The 17,170-nt window shown below is 44.9% G+C and overlaps 2 protein-coding genes across 2 annotated transcripts in view; both read left to right on the forward strand.

The window, feature by feature from the left end:
• The window catches only part of LOC126573052 (piezo-type mechanosensitive ion channel component), a 30,617-nt gene that overhangs the window by 10,947 nt on the left and 2,500 nt on the right, over positions 1-17,170 (forward strand). Inside the window, exons 4-26 of the mRNA XM_050232843.1 lie at positions 50-145; positions 212-758; positions 832-1,126; positions 2,616-2,738; positions 2,993-3,086; positions 3,607-3,743; positions 3,820-4,017; positions 4,093-4,518; positions 4,607-4,752; positions 4,823-4,966; positions 5,030-6,550; positions 6,620-6,955; positions 7,032-7,192; positions 9,909-9,965; positions 11,112-11,266; positions 11,863-12,156; positions 13,017-13,411; positions 13,780-14,034; positions 14,409-14,477; positions 15,437-15,611; positions 15,698-16,119; positions 16,606-16,936; positions 17,005-17,170. The exon at positions 17,005-17,170 is cut by the window's right edge and continues 583 nt beyond it. Coding sequence (XP_050088800.1) covers positions 50-145; positions 212-758; positions 832-1,126; positions 2,616-2,738; positions 2,993-3,086; positions 3,607-3,743; positions 3,820-4,017; positions 4,093-4,518; positions 4,607-4,752; positions 4,823-4,966; positions 5,030-6,550; positions 6,620-6,955; positions 7,032-7,192; positions 9,909-9,965; positions 11,112-11,266; positions 11,863-12,156; positions 13,017-13,411; positions 13,780-14,034; positions 14,409-14,477; positions 15,437-15,611; positions 15,698-16,119; positions 16,606-16,936; positions 17,005-17,170 — 6,543 coding nt within the window. The remainder of the gene's footprint in view (positions 1-49; positions 146-211; positions 759-831; positions 1,127-2,615; positions 2,739-2,992; positions 3,087-3,606; positions 3,744-3,819; positions 4,018-4,092; positions 4,519-4,606; positions 4,753-4,822; positions 4,967-5,029; positions 6,551-6,619; positions 6,956-7,031; positions 7,193-9,908; positions 9,966-11,111; positions 11,267-11,862; positions 12,157-13,016; positions 13,412-13,779; positions 14,035-14,408; positions 14,478-15,436; positions 15,612-15,697; positions 16,120-16,605; positions 16,937-17,004) is intronic.
• On the forward strand, positions 7,201-9,872 carry LOC126573053 (uncharacterized). The gene is made up of 3 exons (XM_050232844.1): positions 7,201-8,100; positions 8,219-8,560; positions 8,629-9,872. The coding sequence occupies exons 1-3, from the start codon at positions 8,017-8,019 to the stop codon at positions 9,124-9,126; spliced, it is 924 nt and encodes a 307-aa protein (XP_050088801.1). The 5' UTR covers positions 7,201-8,016; the 3' UTR covers positions 9,127-9,872.

Consider the following 17,170-nt stretch of genomic DNA (forward strand, 5'->3'; position numbering starts at 1 on the left):
ATGAGGATTGACATTGACCACTTGGCGTGTGGCCTTTTCTTTCTCGCAGGTTTGCTGATGAAACCGGTAGGATTATCACTTCCGTACTTGATCTTCCTGCTTATGATACCGTATGTGCCTGTAGCAAACAAGAAAACCATCCTGGGTAAGTACGATGAATGCGTCGGCGAGGCAGGAACACTGTCTGATGTGCTTTCTCTCTATCCTGCAGGACATGCTGGACTCTTATTTAAGCTGCTCTTTCTATGGGCAGTGCTCGTGCTAGCCTCGATGCTGGTGTTTCAGCTGCTCTTGATCAGCGTTCCGATCGAGAGCTGTTCGGTGGGCGAGATAGTGCTCCGGCATATTGGGCTGGTCGTGTTCAAGGAGCTAGGAGCATGGATGGTTGTGTACTGGTTGGCGCCGGAAGTGATACTCGCCTGCACTGCACTTGGTATGCTGATCGTGTTACGCAAGCTTACCGGTGTTGTTGGGCCGCGGCGAAGAAGAGGAAGGAATGGCGCGAGCACGGCGGACACAGCCGAACAGGGTGCGAATAGCTCGGTACAGGAATCGTGTGCCACAGCTACGGAGGATGAGCTGCAGAGTGTCGTCGTCAGTCAGGAGCGGGTGCCGTTTTTCACCAAGCTCGGAATTGTCCTGTCCATGTGTATGCTGTGTGTAACCGGTGTGTTGCAGCCGTCCGCACTGAGTGGTGTGTACTTTCTCGTGTTCCTAGGGGCGGCCTCGTGGTGGGCATGCTACAAGCAGTTAGATAAGTAAGTAGTACGAGTCTCGATCGTTCGACAGACCTAGACCGAGAATGATTTTCGATTTCATTTTTGTTCACAGGGCGTTTGGAATAGTTTTAAAAGTCACACTAGCGTTTCTAGTCACGCACATTACCTTATTTCTGGCATACCAGAACCCTGGACCGCAGGAGCTGCTTCCGTACAACGAGACGGCCGCCCGCGTTCTCGCTCTTAAGCCAATTCTGAGCTCCTCGTGTGATCTGCTGAATCAAACCGACATCCGGGATGTGCACTTCAATTCCAGCTTCGACACGGACGTGTACCTTAATCCCATCTTTCTCATCCTGTGCTATTACTGCATAACGATGACATCATCGCTGTTACTACGAACAAGAGTAAGTACACGTGGTCGGTACCCTGCCAGAACAGTTGTTCTTCGGTCCGCCAGCTAATCCCCTGTTTGCATACTGAACGAAAAAATCCTTCTCAAATCTAACTCAAATCCTGTTCGAACCTGGCATTGCATATTATCGATAATCCATACCCTCGCGTCTGTTGCGCTATTCTTGTTCGTATTAACTGTTGGGCTATGCTGCTGCCGTTGGTGCCGCCGCCGCCGCCGTCGCTGCTGCTGCTCCTGCTCCATATGCTCCCCTCTTACGCATGGCCGCTACATAACTAACATTTGAAACGGAACATAATGTGTCGAAACCATACCGCATGCTAACCATTCCATACTAACGACGCAAAGAGTGACATCGAGAAGGACAAAAAGCGGCACGATCTGTCGAGCCAGCTCGAAAATGGCATCCGGCTACAGAATCAGATCTCGTTTCGCATGCATCGCAAGAACATCCTGCGCAAAACCCTTACTAGTGATCGGTGGCGCGGGGCTGCACGAAAGGTTAAAGTAAGCAGAGTATGATTCACCACTATCAAACCACTAGTTTGAATTCTATTCTGTTTGAGTTTTTGCATGCCTTGATAACTCGCTTCGCGCTTTGCCATATTTTTTTAAACTCTATTTGTGCTTAAAAAGCCTCGTTAAAGGTAAGTTTTGGGGAATGATAAAGCGTCGCTGTTATCAGGCAGCCATCGACAAGACGTTGTGGGGACATGAGGCGAGATATCCGAAGAATAAGTTGCTTTGTACTCGTTCTTGTTCCATCAAGCTTGCTGCATGGTTGGTGCACACATTACATTTAAAATTAGTTGTATGCTTACCTTATTCGGTTGATTGGAATTCTTACTATTGCCTGATGATACTAAACGAAGGAAAGCAGAACTACGTATGCTAACTATATTTCTAGAGTAACAAAAGTGAATAGTTACTGTAAGCTAAATTCCAATTGCTTACTAACTTTGACCCACCGTTGGAACGGTAAAATCATTTCCATTAATTTTCCTCCTTTTAACCACAATATCTAATCGATCTCTACCCCTTGTTGATGAGTTCGTTTCTGTTCTTTCTTTTCTCTTTTCTTTTTTTTATGTTAAACACTCTTAAAACATACTCTTCCTACTGATCAACCGACCAACGACCAAACCAATTCTTGTGTTGTTTGATTTGGGCATCGTCGTCGAAACGGCATATTGTGTTCGCGATGTGTGCGTATGTGTTCGCGTGTGCTGGAATCACCCTGCTGCTGTGAAATCGATCACCATGTTTTACAACAACAACAAAAAAAATATCTACGACACACATGCCCTTTCATCCCATCATCTCGATCGCATTTTTCATCATCATCAACATCATCATCATCATCACATGCGATACACTAACCTCACTATACTCGAAATGGTCTGGGTTTTATCGATGTGCGACTGCGTGGTTTGGGGGCGTGATCACATTGGGTGTCTGTGTCCTGTGGGCCACCACCATAGTTCTCACAGCATCAGCTTCTCATCAGTGCAAATGGCTACTACACCTACGGTAGGTCGACGGCTTTTAGCAGAGTTAGTATCGCTGCCGAGGCAAACTCAGATGTTCCGGACGAACGAACACCCGTACGTATTGCCCTTGCACAGTTTTACTAATCCTCAAGTGTTCGTTCCTATAACGATCGACCTATAACGATCGACGTCTTGACTATTCAGCTTACAATGCCTCTCGAGATTCTACTGTTCTTTTACATGTTGCTGTACCATATATTAATAATTTCCTTTCCTGAGTGTGGTTGTCTTATGCTGTATAGTTTGTAACTGTACTGCTCCACCGGTTAACATTCGCTAACGGTTGTCACCTGTTTCCGTTTTCCCAGCTGATGCGCCGTGGAACGCACCGGATACGCGATGCTTCGGCAACGGACGGCAAAGAAACTGCTCAAAACGATCAAATAGCGTTAGAAACTCTAGGTAAGTTACGCATTATCGTGAAAAAAAACTGCACCATCATCTTTCATTTGGCATTTAGATGATAATGAAGCGCATTTTTATTCGTATGTGAATGTAAAAAGTATGTCACTAGCTTTAGAACCCCCAAATGCGGAACAGTACGATTGTGAAACGTTTTATTTTCCAATAGAAATTGCATATAAAACATGAGGTTCGAAGGTATAGCATCGTTTCCCATTAAAAGCCATTCATAGCACAGTGTCCTTAAAGTAGAGCATTGTTTGTTGAACTTGTTGTATATTGGTTAACTCTGGTTTTGTTTTTCATTTCTCATTTCTTTATTTAATTGGCAATCTATTCCCTCTACGTGTCTCCATGTGCTCGTGTGTATACGTTTCTTTCTGTAAATATGTGATCCTGCCTATAAACGTGATGTGCACACGATGATGCTGGGCTTACTTTCGACGTGACAACAATGCACCACCGGTTTCAACCGCTCTTTCTCACACTGCTTCCGTTCAAAATGATGTTCAAACGAAAGAATCTAAAGACTCTAATGTACATATTTCAGAAGAGGAAGAACCATCGAGCATCTTCGAGCAAGCACTGCTAGCCGTTCGAAACGTAGCTTCGTATATCTACATGAACAGCTACATCTTTACCAACGTCATAATGATGGTATAATCGATTCGTGGTCGAAGGACTAATATGAAAGAACCGAATGGGTGTTGTAACTAACGTGTGCCGTTTGCAGGTTTGGAGCATCATGTACCACAGTTGGCTTACGTTTGTGCTGCTCATTTGGGCTAACCTGATCTGGATCATGCCGAATCACCGGAAAAATATGTTAAACTCAAGCCCTTTTCTTGTAATCTATGCCGAACTACTCCTCCTGGCGCAATATCTTTACGGCATGAACCTTACCGAGGAAGAGCTACCGACCGTTATTGACGTAAGAGTGAATGTATAACATTCTTAGAATATTTAGCTAACATTCTGCTTTATCTTCTGCCAAACTTCTGCACAGGGATCGTCTTTCAATTTGGAACAGCTGGGATTTGTGCGACGTCTCGAATATCCTTGTGTGCCACTGCTCGTAAAATCACTGTTCACCACCATGTTCTGGATCTCGCTTCGTCAGCAGATTCAGGAAAAGCACACCGAGCGCCGTGAATCGATGATCGCGAATATGGCGTCACCGATACAGTTGCCGATCGGTGCCGCTACAACGGCTGCTACTGGACCGGCGGGAACGTCCGGTGATCGAGCACAGGAGAAGAAATCATCCGCTTTTGTGACTCAGATCGCAAAGTTCTTCAAGTCATTTATGATAAAATTTTGGATATGGATGGTGGCACTGACACTCTTCCTGTCTGCCATCATCGGAAACCGAATGACAATGTTTCGTATCGCGTACATGGTACTCTTCCTCGTCTTTGTACTAACATTCCAGGTAAGTAGGTGCCGTAGCTGGAACTGTTATCGTAGTTTGAACTGTTTGAATTATCAATTGAATTATCAAACAATGGTTTCTTCCGTAGTTCTCCTTCAGAGTTTGGCGAAAGATGATGTACTCGTTTTGGTTCACAGTTATTGGCTATTCGATGGCCATTTTAGTGCTCGTTTATGTGCATCAGTTTGAACAGTTCCCAAGGTATTGGGCTATGATTGGAATATCGAAAGAATTGTGAGTATCAAATACGAAAACAGTCCCTGCGCCTGGGCAAAATGATGGTTTGAATTATTTTCCATTGTAGGCAAGAAGATATTGGACTAGAGATCTTTAAAACTGGTCAACTATTTCTTCATCTTTTGAACCCGACTCTTGTCGTTATCATTACTGTGATACAGCTGCATTACTGTCACGAACGCTTTTTAGTCATCAGCGAAATTCCATCGATGTATGTGAATTATGCTCTCCAGGATTGAATATGCTTGTTACAAATTCTATTTCCCAATTTCAGAAGCGAAGAAGAATCAGAAGTGTCAAGAACTGAGGGCAACACGTCCGCTTATGGCACGTTTGCCGGAAATCAAGAAAACCAACCATCCGACGCCGGATCTGCAGAAACCATTGCTAAAGAAGACGAAGAAGCTAAAACACCACCAATCGCGGCAATGACCAAAGAGGAAGACAAAGACGACGATGGTTACGAAAAGTTGGAAGATTTTCAATTCCGTAAATTGTCACGCCAAGAAATCACCAGCTATGCACGTAAAGGCTGGAAAATGGTACTTCAGTTGATCGAATTAACGTGGCTGTTTTTCGAGATCCACATGCCAAAGATCATACTGATCGTAGCGTTTTCGCTGAGCGTCAACTCGGTAAATTTGCTGCATCTGCTATACGTGGTGCTTTCGGTGTTTACCGTGAAAAGACACACTACAGGCAAGCACTCGATGATGCACGGCCAGCTGATAAAGATCACACGCATTATGTCGCTCTTTTCCTCGCTGATGCTCATCCTGACTATGATCTATCAAGTGAAGTACATCAAGGAAGAGAACTTTCAGAGCGAGTGCCCCAACATTGATACAAACATCACGCAGATGGATATGAACAATGCGCAGTGGTTCGGTATGCGGAAAGCGAACGGCGGGCAAACGCTGACTGATCTGCTTCGCCCATACCTGGTCTACATCCTGATGGTGACGGTACACACCGTGACGATACTGCGCCAAACGATCCGAAGAATACGGTTGGGGCTATCCCCCAAGACGCCGGAACTCATGTTTCCGAATATTGTACGAGCCGACGCCGACAAGGACATTCCGCGTATGATAATGTACTTGTTTAATTACGGATTTTTCAAGTTTGGCGTCGAAATCTCGCTCGTCGCACTGATAGTCACAATCGGGCAGCGGATGGATGTTTTTTCGATCGTGTACGCGGTTTGGCTAGCAGTAATTTTCCACATGACGCGTAGTGCATTGCAACGAATCTGGCAGGCATTGACATGGTTCATTGTGGTCTCCATTCCATTACAATACCTGCTGTTTATTGGTCTTCCCCCGATGGCGTGTGTAAACTATCCATGGATGATAGTGCAGCTCGATCACTTTCGCATCTGGGCTATGTTACCAGAAAACACGGTCGAATTTCGATCGTTTGCCTCGAAGATGGTGGCCGACTTTGTGCTGTTAATGTTCCTTTGCCGGCAAACGGTAGTGTTCCGGTTGGATTTACTGGCACCGAAGGACTATGGCGGTGGCAGTAATGCGTCTGTGCTGGAGGATTTCCAGAAGCTCGACGATGGCGTATTAAAAAATCCAACACCCGACTTCATCACCAAGGTTCGCAACTGGCTCGATGTCTTGAAGCGAAATCTGTTTCTCGTGTCGTTTTGGTTCACATTGGCCATCGTGTTCCTGAGTGGTTCGAATCGAGTGAACCTCTTTTCGGTGGGCTATCTGATCGGAGCGTTTTTCTTCCTCTGGCAAGGAACAGATTTTTATCTGCATTCTATCGACTACATACTAAAGAGGTAAGTAGTATACATTTACTACAAACCGTTGCTGATTGCCTAATGTTGCCTTCTACTTGATATTTACAGATGGAATATGCTCATTTGGTACAATGTGTTCGTCATCATCTCCAAGACACTGCTGCAACTGTTTGGGTGTTTGTTTCTCGATCAGATGATGAACAATGCTTGCTGGGTTATGCAACTGTTCGGTGTTACTTGTCTTTCATCCTCGATTGCACCTCTTCCACCCAGTGCAACGGAAGCAGTAGATCAGCTCTGTAGAGCACCCGATCCCAGCGATGCTGGACTGTTCTGGGATGGCATGTGCTTTACCTTCCTGTTGCTGCAACGACGACTTTTCTCTAGTCACTACTTTTGTCATATTATAAACGAATCAAAAGCGAGCAAATATTTAGCTTCAAGGTATACTAACTGGATCACGATTGGATTGTAGTTGCAATAACGTCAATTAATATTTTTCTGGAATGCTTCATTGCAGAGGAGCTGAACTGATTGAGGAACTTCGCACTAAAGAAAGTACGCTGGAGGCGGAACGAGAGCGACAGATTTTAGAGAAAATTAAAGCCAAAATGGATCGCATCAAGGCGACGCAGCAGAAGATTCTGGAGGCAGTCCAAGATCCCGGCACACATGCCATAGGTAAACGCTTTCAGGTCCTATGGCTAATGGTTTAGCAACCCTTTCCTAATTGTCCCTCCAGTTGTTGGTTCCCTTGTTGTTCCTTTGTCATTTTTTTTTATTTGCGCGATATCAATTCCGGTTTGATTCCGGAACTAAAACCACCTGTCGTAGCTCAATGGACATCGCACAACAGCCATTCTCCTGCATTTCTATCAGCTCCGTTACTCCGTTCTGTCAATGGGAAGGATCTTCCGTTGGGGTGGGATGAGATGTTTTATTTAAAGGAAAAGTGTTGGAAATATTCGTGTGTTTAAGATGAAAATGATAATGTCATTGAATAGTGCGGAGTAAGTACTTTTCGTATAATTTTAGTGGTGGAGGATTGATTTTTATACTTACTCTACGTAAACATGTCGCCGGCAAGAAGTTTTGCGATGATGTTATGGGCTCGTTGGTTGAAAGTAGAAGTAGAGCTTGGAGGCACTCAGCTTTTCGATAAAATGACTCACATCCACGTATTTCCACAGTATTAAAGTGTGTTAAGTGCAAGTAGCAGCAAGAGAACATCTCACCGTACACAACTAAGTAGCGTATACAGCTTGTAGATGAGTATTGATAAGTAGTACATGCGAGAGAAGGAATAATGTGGCTAACCGTAGCGTAATGTGGTGGGGTTTTATTTTCTTCCCTTTTTCCTCGAAACCATCTCGACCGTTTGTCATCTATTTGTACCTATTTTGTCACCGGAAGACACGGAACGGCGTCAGCTTCCGCAGACTCATAGTTTGTCATCATATACAGGATACCATACGCCAATTGAGGACGAACTGGCAGCCAATTCGATGTTTATCGAGGGCGAAGGTCTGTCAGAGATGCCATCGGACAACGGTGGTCTTACGGTGGGACGAGGATCGTACCAAACGCAGGTTTGTCGTATGAACGTTATTCCGAGTATAAAGCACACGATAAGCGTAGATGTGTTGGCAGTGAGCTTGCTAATAGCCAAATGAATCGGATTAAAAAGCTTTTTCCCCTTGATCATAGGTACCTTCACCCAGTTCTGCTCTGATGACCGTCTCGTTGGATGCATACTTGGATCCACAGCGAATGTCGTTCGATTCGCCGAACGATCTCCTGGCACGCGTTTGCAGTCCGGACGATACGTTCCCCGTTTTCTCACCACCACCATTTGAAAGAGACCATCATGCTCCCGTGACGAGCACGGTTCCTGTCTCTGCGAACACGTTGATGCCTCCCAGCAAGACGGCTCTTCAACAGCGACAGCATCGCCGACAATCGAGTTTGAATGCCGTGTCGTGGCCCGCGAACCATGAGCTGACGGTTAGTCCGAAAATGCCGCACCGTATCGTTGGCCAAGCAAACGAAGTATTTGTCCACCTCTCTGTTAGCTAGGCTCCTTATTATTAACGAGATATATGATGTAAACGTTACAGGATATTGGCGGTGATTTAGATGGTAACCAGCAGCAACCCCTCGCTCAATCACCACGATCACCGCGTTCTCCTAGATCGACCACATTTGCTCCGATTCAACCGATGCATCGTCATCGGCGGATATCGAGCACGGGTTCGGGATCCGCGATACCGGATGAAGCGGTTACCGGGCACGATGCCGTTGGTGCTGCTCGTCGTCGATCTAGCTTTCTAGTGTCACTTTACGTAGACGATGATACGCGGTACGACGAAGTAACGAACACTGCAAACGGGGGTTACTCGCGAAGACGATCGCGATCGCGTAGCTTCTGGGGTCCGGTTGGTGAAGCGGGACTGAGAGACTCGATACGTTCTGCTCGTTCACGATCACCGGTGTCCCATCATGAGTGTAACTATCCTTTACTACTCTTCATTCTCCATAGCCAGTTACCTCTAGTCGTGTCTATCGTCAATGTGCGCGTGACCTTCAATATTTCAATTACGCTTTACCTTCTCTAACCAAAATTGATCCTCGCTATGTCGCTTTCGTTCCGTTAGCAATTCGACGTTCTGCTTCAACCTTTTCTTTTTAAAATTTATGTCAACTCACACACGCCGCTCTGCTTACTCGTCCTTACTGCACACTGTCATCGACAGAATCTCATTCCTCCCTTGATCCTCTTTGAGGAACTTTGACGATTGTCCCAGAGGTAAGAGACTTTTTGCTACGTTCCGTTTCAAAAGCCTTCTGTGTTTAGATATAGATTTTGTATATTTAATGATGTAAATAATGCAGCAAATAAAATAAAACTCGCTCCCGTTTCGGGCAGTTCTGCCCGCGTGTGTTGTTTTACTCTGTCAATCATTAATCGCGTTCGTTAAGGATTGTACGACCGTCGTGCAGTCGATTCGCCTTCGCCACAACCAGATGAAGCAGAAGAGGAAGTGATGTGTATATAGTTCTTAACAATTAGCTCGTAAATAGCTTTTGAACGTGTCTTACCGACTCTATCGATAAGGTGCAACCGTTCGCTCTAATATGTACAATCATCTGCAGCCAAATCCGTTGGTCCGCCAGCGATCACGGATTACGTTTACAGGATCCATGTTCCGTTTTGTATTCATGAATAATCGCACGTTTTTCTCGACACTGACTGACCAACAGCATCCAACTTGCCTGAGTTGCCGCCATAAAATCCTTTCTGTATCCTTCGAATGCTGTCCATTCCTTTTCTGTTCTCTTTACGTTTTCATCCACTCGGTTTCGTTTTCTCTTTCTCTCTCTCTCTCTCTGATTATAGATACTGTCGACCATAGGTCGAGTTTGAAGCGCAAAATATCGGAACACAGACCAACGGGTAACCGACGGAACGGATGAATGGAATCCGCGTCCTGTTTCCGGATCCGTTTTTTTTCTAATTTCCTCCTTATGTATTTTGACGTACATTTGTACTGGAACTATTACTGGATTGCATTTCTCTCTATCCTTCTCTTTACATCGCTGTCCCTCCCGGGATTGTCTTTCTTTCTTCTGTGCTGCGGTAGTTCTACATGCTATACTGCGATTAACTTTTTGCTGGCTTGTAAAGTTTCATCAATTGGCCAGTAGGCTTTGTGGTGGAAGCAATCTCTTTCTCTAAAACGCCGACTAATATCCGGGAGGGATCGTAAATGTCACTGTTTCGATGTACCGAACACTGTTCGGGGTCATTTGTGACTAAAACTTTCCGGCATTCTGTTGCGCCGAGTCGTATCTGGTCTGGTTACTCACGTTACTCTATCGTTTGTGTCGTATAAATCCGCTCCGTTCTTTCAAGATGTATGGTTTAGTATTGCTTCTCTAATATCATGCCATCTAACACATCATCTCATCTTGGCACCGTTCTAATGCCTCTACTTCTTCTGCTGCCGCTACATACTAATCTGTGGCGTATATCTTAGATCGCTGGGTGTACCCACGTGTTGGGCTGAACAGGTGATCCGATTCAACGTATGATCACCGTTAACGTTTCTCGTTGTAAACCAGGGTGATCTTCTAAGGGTATTGCTTGCACAATTACTTTTTATAATGTCATAAGAAACACACATTATCTTTTAAATTATTGGCACAATGCACAATGAAAATGGTAAACTACCTTGAAACCTTCTCAGAACAAAGGTCCTGCACATTCTACTATTGGTTCGTTTCGCAATCCACCGGCAACACGGTGTCACTGCAATCTGATCCACTCGGGCCAACATATACCCCTAGCGTTCGCATTGGTCTCCACGGTCTCAGGTACTGGTGTCTCCCTCTCTTTATGGAACAAACATTTTCCAAACTTTAATATCTGTCACAAAGCACCACCGATCGTCATCACAGTTGATCGTTACCTTGTTTCATACGCACCAGCAGTAGCCGCATAAATATCTAGATAGTTTTTCTGGGAAATGTCTGAACTGATCGCCAAAACCTCTCACTTTCCATTAGTAAAAACTAACGCCACTTTACCTTGTGATTACAGCGATACGATCTGGAGACTACTATATGTTTGAAGATGTGGAGCAAGAGTTCGAATTAGAGATGATCGAAGATCCCATCGATACTCGGGACAACGATGATCTCGAAGACAAAACTGCGAGAGGACGAAGGCTAAGCCGACGGTTAACACTCAGTAGGGTAAGTAATCAGTAGGATAGTCGCGATATGTCAACATTGAAGTACCCGTTTTAGTTATTTTGATAGGATCACTTTTGCACTTTTTTATCTTTTTGTTCAGTGTCCTTGTATCTACTGGATCAATAATTTTGTTTATAATTCTGTATCGTTTCTTTCTTTCAAATGACCAACTGATTATTGAAGAGTCAATCTAGTTACATTTCTTCCAGTCGAACGATATTGCATTAAATCTAGATTTGTCCTTTCGTGTACTATTTCTGTTTCGTCACTGCTAGAAAAACTAACCAATTGTTATGTTTATTTTTTTTCTTTTGTTCATTTTTGTCGCACACACGAACCATTACAACCTGAAACACGTATTCTGCACCAAAATCCCGTTCAATGCACTGTTGAATGATGCGTTGTTTGGACGTTTTCCATTCGAATAATACTGAATCAATCATTTCACATTTCCTTATTACTGTATCTGGCGTGGTGGCATGTGGCTGTATGATTATGATTACACCGCGTATCTATATGCACCGCGAACGTATCACACCGATTCCACACTTTTCCCCATTCACGCACTGCGCATACCACACAATTCGGATCGATAGCTGGCTGCACAGTTGAAGGAAAGGAGAATGCAGGAGGTCCTTGCGATATCGCGTGGTAGCGAAGATGATGATAATAAGAACGAGACCACCGGAGAATCAGCGACTAGTGGTGCGCCCTCGGCCAAAGGGACCGAGCAGCCTCTCTTGCAACGACGTCTTTCGTCTCCGGTTGTTTATCGGAGACGGCGTTCCGTAACTGGCGAGCACAGCGGTGCTGCCAGGCTCGATGATAACGCTATCGCGACGGAGCGTTCTGCGTTATCCGAACCAATACCACCACCTCATAGTCTGTCTGTGAGTTTTGCGTTATTATTTGTCGCTCTACTTTTCTGTTGCGCTAGTTAGATTTCTTGCCATCTTCTGGTGTTCCATTAGATTTCCTTCATTTTTCACGATTGCTGGTCGAGATTGAGTTTTCCATTTTCCATTTTTACTTACGCTTATTTAATCTCGAAAGCTGCCCATTCTTTTGGTGCTATTTGTTTTCTTTTATACTTGTGTTAATGATGTTTTATCGCTTTCTTTTATATAATTCATCATAGCTTTTCATGATGTGTTGTGTAAATTATTTCCATTTCCATGCTCATGTGTCTAATTAAATCATACTGCAGCCATTATTCCGACTGTATCTGAAACCATTTCCTTAACATAGTTGAACACAAGCTCCTTGTGCTCAGTGTTTCACAAACCATGGGATTTCCAGGGGTTCTCCTGGTACTATTTCTATCAAATATCCCGAGGAAATCATTCTGTAGCATCTCTTTTTAACTCATCTGTCTGTATCTCTTTTAACTCGTCATTGTTAATGATGCATGTTGCACCATTCCATTCTCAGCATCCCCGTGAATGCTGATCATTCCTAGGGTGTTTGATTTCACTAGTTAGTAATACAAAGACGTTTGTTTTGTCGGAAGCTAGAATCACTGAAAATGATGTATATGTGTGGATTTGCTGCTTGTTCACGTCACGGTGTTTGAAATAACGTGTACTTCGCACTTTATAGCTTTAAGCAACGTTTTGATTTCATTTTGATTTCGCAATCCGCATCGTGCTTCAACCCACAATGCTTCACAACATGTTCCAATGCTCCCCATTTGTTTCCTTGCTAATGCCGCACATGTCGCTAACCTAATGACGGAATTGTGTTCCCACAGCGACCACGCCCGCGGAAACCAACGGATACGGATGAGCCGGATGTACAGCAGGCCGGTCCAAGCAAGGATCTGCACGCGCAAGCATCCATCACGGACGAGGAAGCACGTCTGCTGAGCGACGATGAGGACGAAGAGCAACGGGACGGTGGTAAGGCTGCACCGGAAGAGGAAAAGAAGGGTAAATTTTCCCTCTCCGGTCTAGCGCTTATCCCTGCCTTCGTGGTCGGCGCCATCGGATCACTGACGCTCCGGTTGCATCGTGTTTCACGCAACTATCGTTACGTGATGCGTGTTTTATCGCGCGAAAAGCAGGAACTGAAGGAGACGCCCGGCTTCGGTGTCGGCACGCGCGATAAGGATGGCGTTTGGACGCACTACGTGTCAAGAACGAACAGGTATGGGGCCCGGGAACAGTAGAGCATTCAATCGACTCTGATTTCTTTGTAAATAACTTCGCGTGTAAGTACCTCGTCGGCCAAGGAGTCTTTGCTAACGTGTATCGAACCTAACTCTAAATCCATCCTGCATCGTTGAAGTGGATCTGGACGATGCCTGCACTCGTCAGCGGTTGCAATCGATTCGCGTGGCGCTTCTAGAGAATTTATAACCCGCTTGAGCTAACAAGTAGTTGCTAGAGGGCTCGCCGTGCGTGCGTTCTGAGTGCCTGCTCATGGATGCTTTATGGGTTTATTTTCCTCCTGCGTTCCTTTCTGTTATTATTTTAATCTCCAATCGGTGTTTCCCATTTCCCTCCTTCCTTTAGCAGCAATTCCGATGCTGGCTCCCAGTCGGGAGACAGTAGCAGTAGTCTAATATCGCGGCCCGGTTCACCCACCGCCAGTAGTCAGCCGCATGTACACAGTAGTAACGCTAACCCTGACCACCCGGACCTACACGGGGCGTCGGTACCACCTTCGCCTGCCATATCGTCTATCACCACACAGCCGCCCAGTGCCACCAGCGGACCAAAACAGACAACGTTCCGCGAGGACCTTACTGTAGAGCTGCCGGATACAGGGTAATCTCTTCTAGCGAACACGGAGTGCAGGATGCTGCCCTATCCTGGACTTTCACTCTCAGCCTCACACACATCTTTCGACACTACTCACACTTAGCAAGCCTCTTTCTCAGGGAATGAACATGTGGTTCCGTTGTGGACACATCGGACAATTGGAAAATTGTTAAGTGTAGATAGATCGTTGTAGTTCGTTCTGGTAGAATAGACCGATAGGGTTCGACGATTGTCGAAAGAGAAGCTAGACATATCCTTGTACATATTGTACATTCGCAACCTACTGATCACACCGTATAACCCCGTTTTCATTGGTAACCAATCGGGATACTTATAATCTTTGTTTTTATATCATCTAACCCTTAAACGCACATGCACAGAGTGCATCATGCTGGAGGATTTGGTGTAGCATTAGCGATGATCAGTCGTAAAGATCCGCTAAAGGATGAGTAAGTATATCGCTGTCGGTTTATGCAACTGGTACCGCGGTTAACACCGGACTAGATATTGCTAGTTGATCAACATTTGTTTTAGTTTGGTTTCTCGCACCACTATAGTAGTTGCATAGAACTATATCGTTGTCTTTTTCGATTTTCGGTTCTATTTAAATTATCTTTTGTTACTTGCTCCCATGTTGATGATTGAACCGTAACGTAGAAAAGCAAGGCCATGTTTGTAAACGTTTGATTTTTTAATTCAACAACTCATGCTATCATGCCTGATTTTGAGGTTTTTCCTTTTTTCGATTTGCGCTATCAATCGCTGTTCTTTGAATCATCTTCCTCATCATCATCACGATCACCGTCATCAACATCATCATCATACAGGCGCAGTAATAGTTTACTTCCCGAGATCCTCATCTCGGCACCGTCGGCCGAGCGGGGCTTGGACGAAGAAGGCATACCGTACCGTTACTATTCCAATGACACACTGGACAGGTACTTCCACTGTAATCTTGGAACGAGCGTATCCTCACACATACAAAGAAGATAATGCACAGATTACCACACAAACAAAAACACTTATTTCAACAATAAATACACTGTCGTGCTGCCGCGGTGGATCCGCTATTGTTTCGAACCAATGATGCTGCTGGCACCATGCTTGACAATACTTCTCTTGGGATAACATTTATGCTACCACTTATCGCACATAGTATGTTGTTGATTGCACTTTCTAACAAGTAGAACAATTGGTAATCTCTTACAATAATGCTTATTAATACACTTTTTTGCAAGGATTGTAACACTGGTAATTTTTGTAGCATAACAACACTGTGCCATCTCACTGCATGAAACATGTGACGAATATATGCCTCTCACCTCACTTTCAACCGGCTTGAAACTTGAGTTTTGAAAATGCCTAGGAATGTCTTGCATGATCTGATTGTTGCCGGTTGTTTTTACAGCAAAACGGACGGAAGTTCAACGGATGCGATCAAACGTACGTTGGATGAGGTTAGCTCTGAAGAGGACTTTACTACTCGGAAGCATTCGCTTATTGTGGAGTTGCTACAAGCGGCCTGGTATGCCATCATGTCGCACACCGACTTCATCTGTTACTTCGTAGTTTTCCTGAACCAGGTTAGGGACAGTGGGGACGAAGAGGACTCCCGGTGGATTATCCTCTTTCATTCATGAACTGATTATGATTTATGATTTGGTTGCAGGTCAATTATGCCAGCTTGTTATCGCTGCCACTACCCCTGATGGTGACACTGTGGGGCACGCTGACGTTCCCAAGACCATCACAAACCTTCTGGACGAAGCTGATAGCGTACACGCAAACGGTGGTGCTGATCAAGTGCATCTGCCAGTTCGAGATGCTCTGGTGGAACCAAAATCCTATTCCCTCCAATCAACCCTTCCATCCGGCGCGTTTGTTCGGTATCGAACGAAAGGACGGATACGCCACGTACGATCTGATCCTGCTACTGATGCTGTTCTGCCATCGGTTCATTCTGAAATCACTTGGGCTGTGGAAATCCGATCCCACTGAGGAACCATCGCTCAAGGAAGGCTTGTATCAGGTCGATCCGAACGATGAGCGTTCCAAGGCCCTCATGGCGTTAGCCGAAGAAAACGAAAAAGTGTAAGTAGAATCGCCTGGCCACTGGCAACAATCGAACGTTGGTCACCAATTTGAATATTCTTTTTACATACGAGGTAGAAAATATCGAAAAGAACTATTGCAAACGATTGTTGAACGTTACAAAGATGCGTTGAAACAAGCGCAAGCGGGTATGAATTAATCTCAGAAACGGTGCAGTTTATGATGTTGCGTCGCGTAGAATTGAATTACTTTGTGTTTCTAAATTAGGAGCTCGAAAATCTCGAAGACAAACGGTAGTGGATTTTCTCAAAACACACATTTTATTAAGTAAAGAACAGACTAACGACTTGCTGGAAAGGCCCCCTTCGCTTCCTTCTGAAAAACCACGATTGTTACGTGCGAACGTTTACATTTCCAACAGTTACCTTGGGTAATGGTCCTTGTGTGAAAACTCTAATCCGTATAGTCTAGATACTAAATTGATGTTTTGCGTATTTTAATTGCCTTCTTTGCTCCCATTTCTAGTCAAGAAACCTTTGAAGTGCGTAAGAAGGACGATCTCACGGGTTTGTCGATGGTTCGCATCAACGAAACGGCTGGCCCGATGCCACCGCCCCTGGATGATCCAAACAGTGACTCAACGCAGCTGTGCGTCTCCATTCAACCGGAACCGGTCAAAAAGTACTTCCCTCAGATAGTGAAGGAAGCAGTCCTTCAATATACATCCGCTCTTAAGGCTTTCTTCAGCCAACTGCTCGATCGTCAGTCCCGCAAAACGGCCGACGTGTACGGTTACATGTTTTTGTGTGATTTCGTGAACTTTTTCGTGATATTGTTTGGATTTTCGGCATTTGGGGTAAGAATGAAAACGACGGCGAGTGTTGCATGCGAGCCTTTAAGTCAATTTATTTTTTTTCCCCCTAGACGCAAGAGGGCGATGGTGGCGTGTTATCGTACTTTGAGGAAAATCGCGTTCCAGTCACTTTCCTGTTGATGCTCATCATTCAGTTCTTCCTGATTGTGGTCGACCGGGCACTCTATCTGCGCAAAAACATCGTGGGAAAGATTTTATTCCAGTTTTTCCTCATCA

The sequence above is a fragment of the Anopheles aquasalis genome, chromosome 2 (genome assembly GCF_943734665.1).
Source record: "Anopheles aquasalis chromosome 2, idAnoAquaMG_Q_19, whole genome shotgun sequence".
NCBI lineage: Eukaryota > Metazoa > Arthropoda > Insecta > Diptera > Culicidae > Anopheles > Anopheles aquasalis.

What these genes read in the sequence shown, in the direction of transcription:
- LOC126573053 (XM_050232844.1), top strand. Translation starts at nt 8,017, where the DNA reads ATGTTTATCGAGGGCGAAGGTCTGTCAGAGATGCCATCGGACAACGGT. An exon ending in GAGGATCGTACCAAACGCAG is followed by an intron (nt 8,101 to 8,218) that starts GTTTGTCGTATG and finishes CCTTGATCATAG; the next exon opens with GTACCTTCACCCAGTTCTGC. An exon ending in TCGTTGGCCAAGCAAACGAA is followed by an intron (nt 8,561 to 8,628) that starts GTATTTGTCCAC and finishes TAAACGTTACAG; the next exon opens with GATATTGGCGGTGATTTAGA.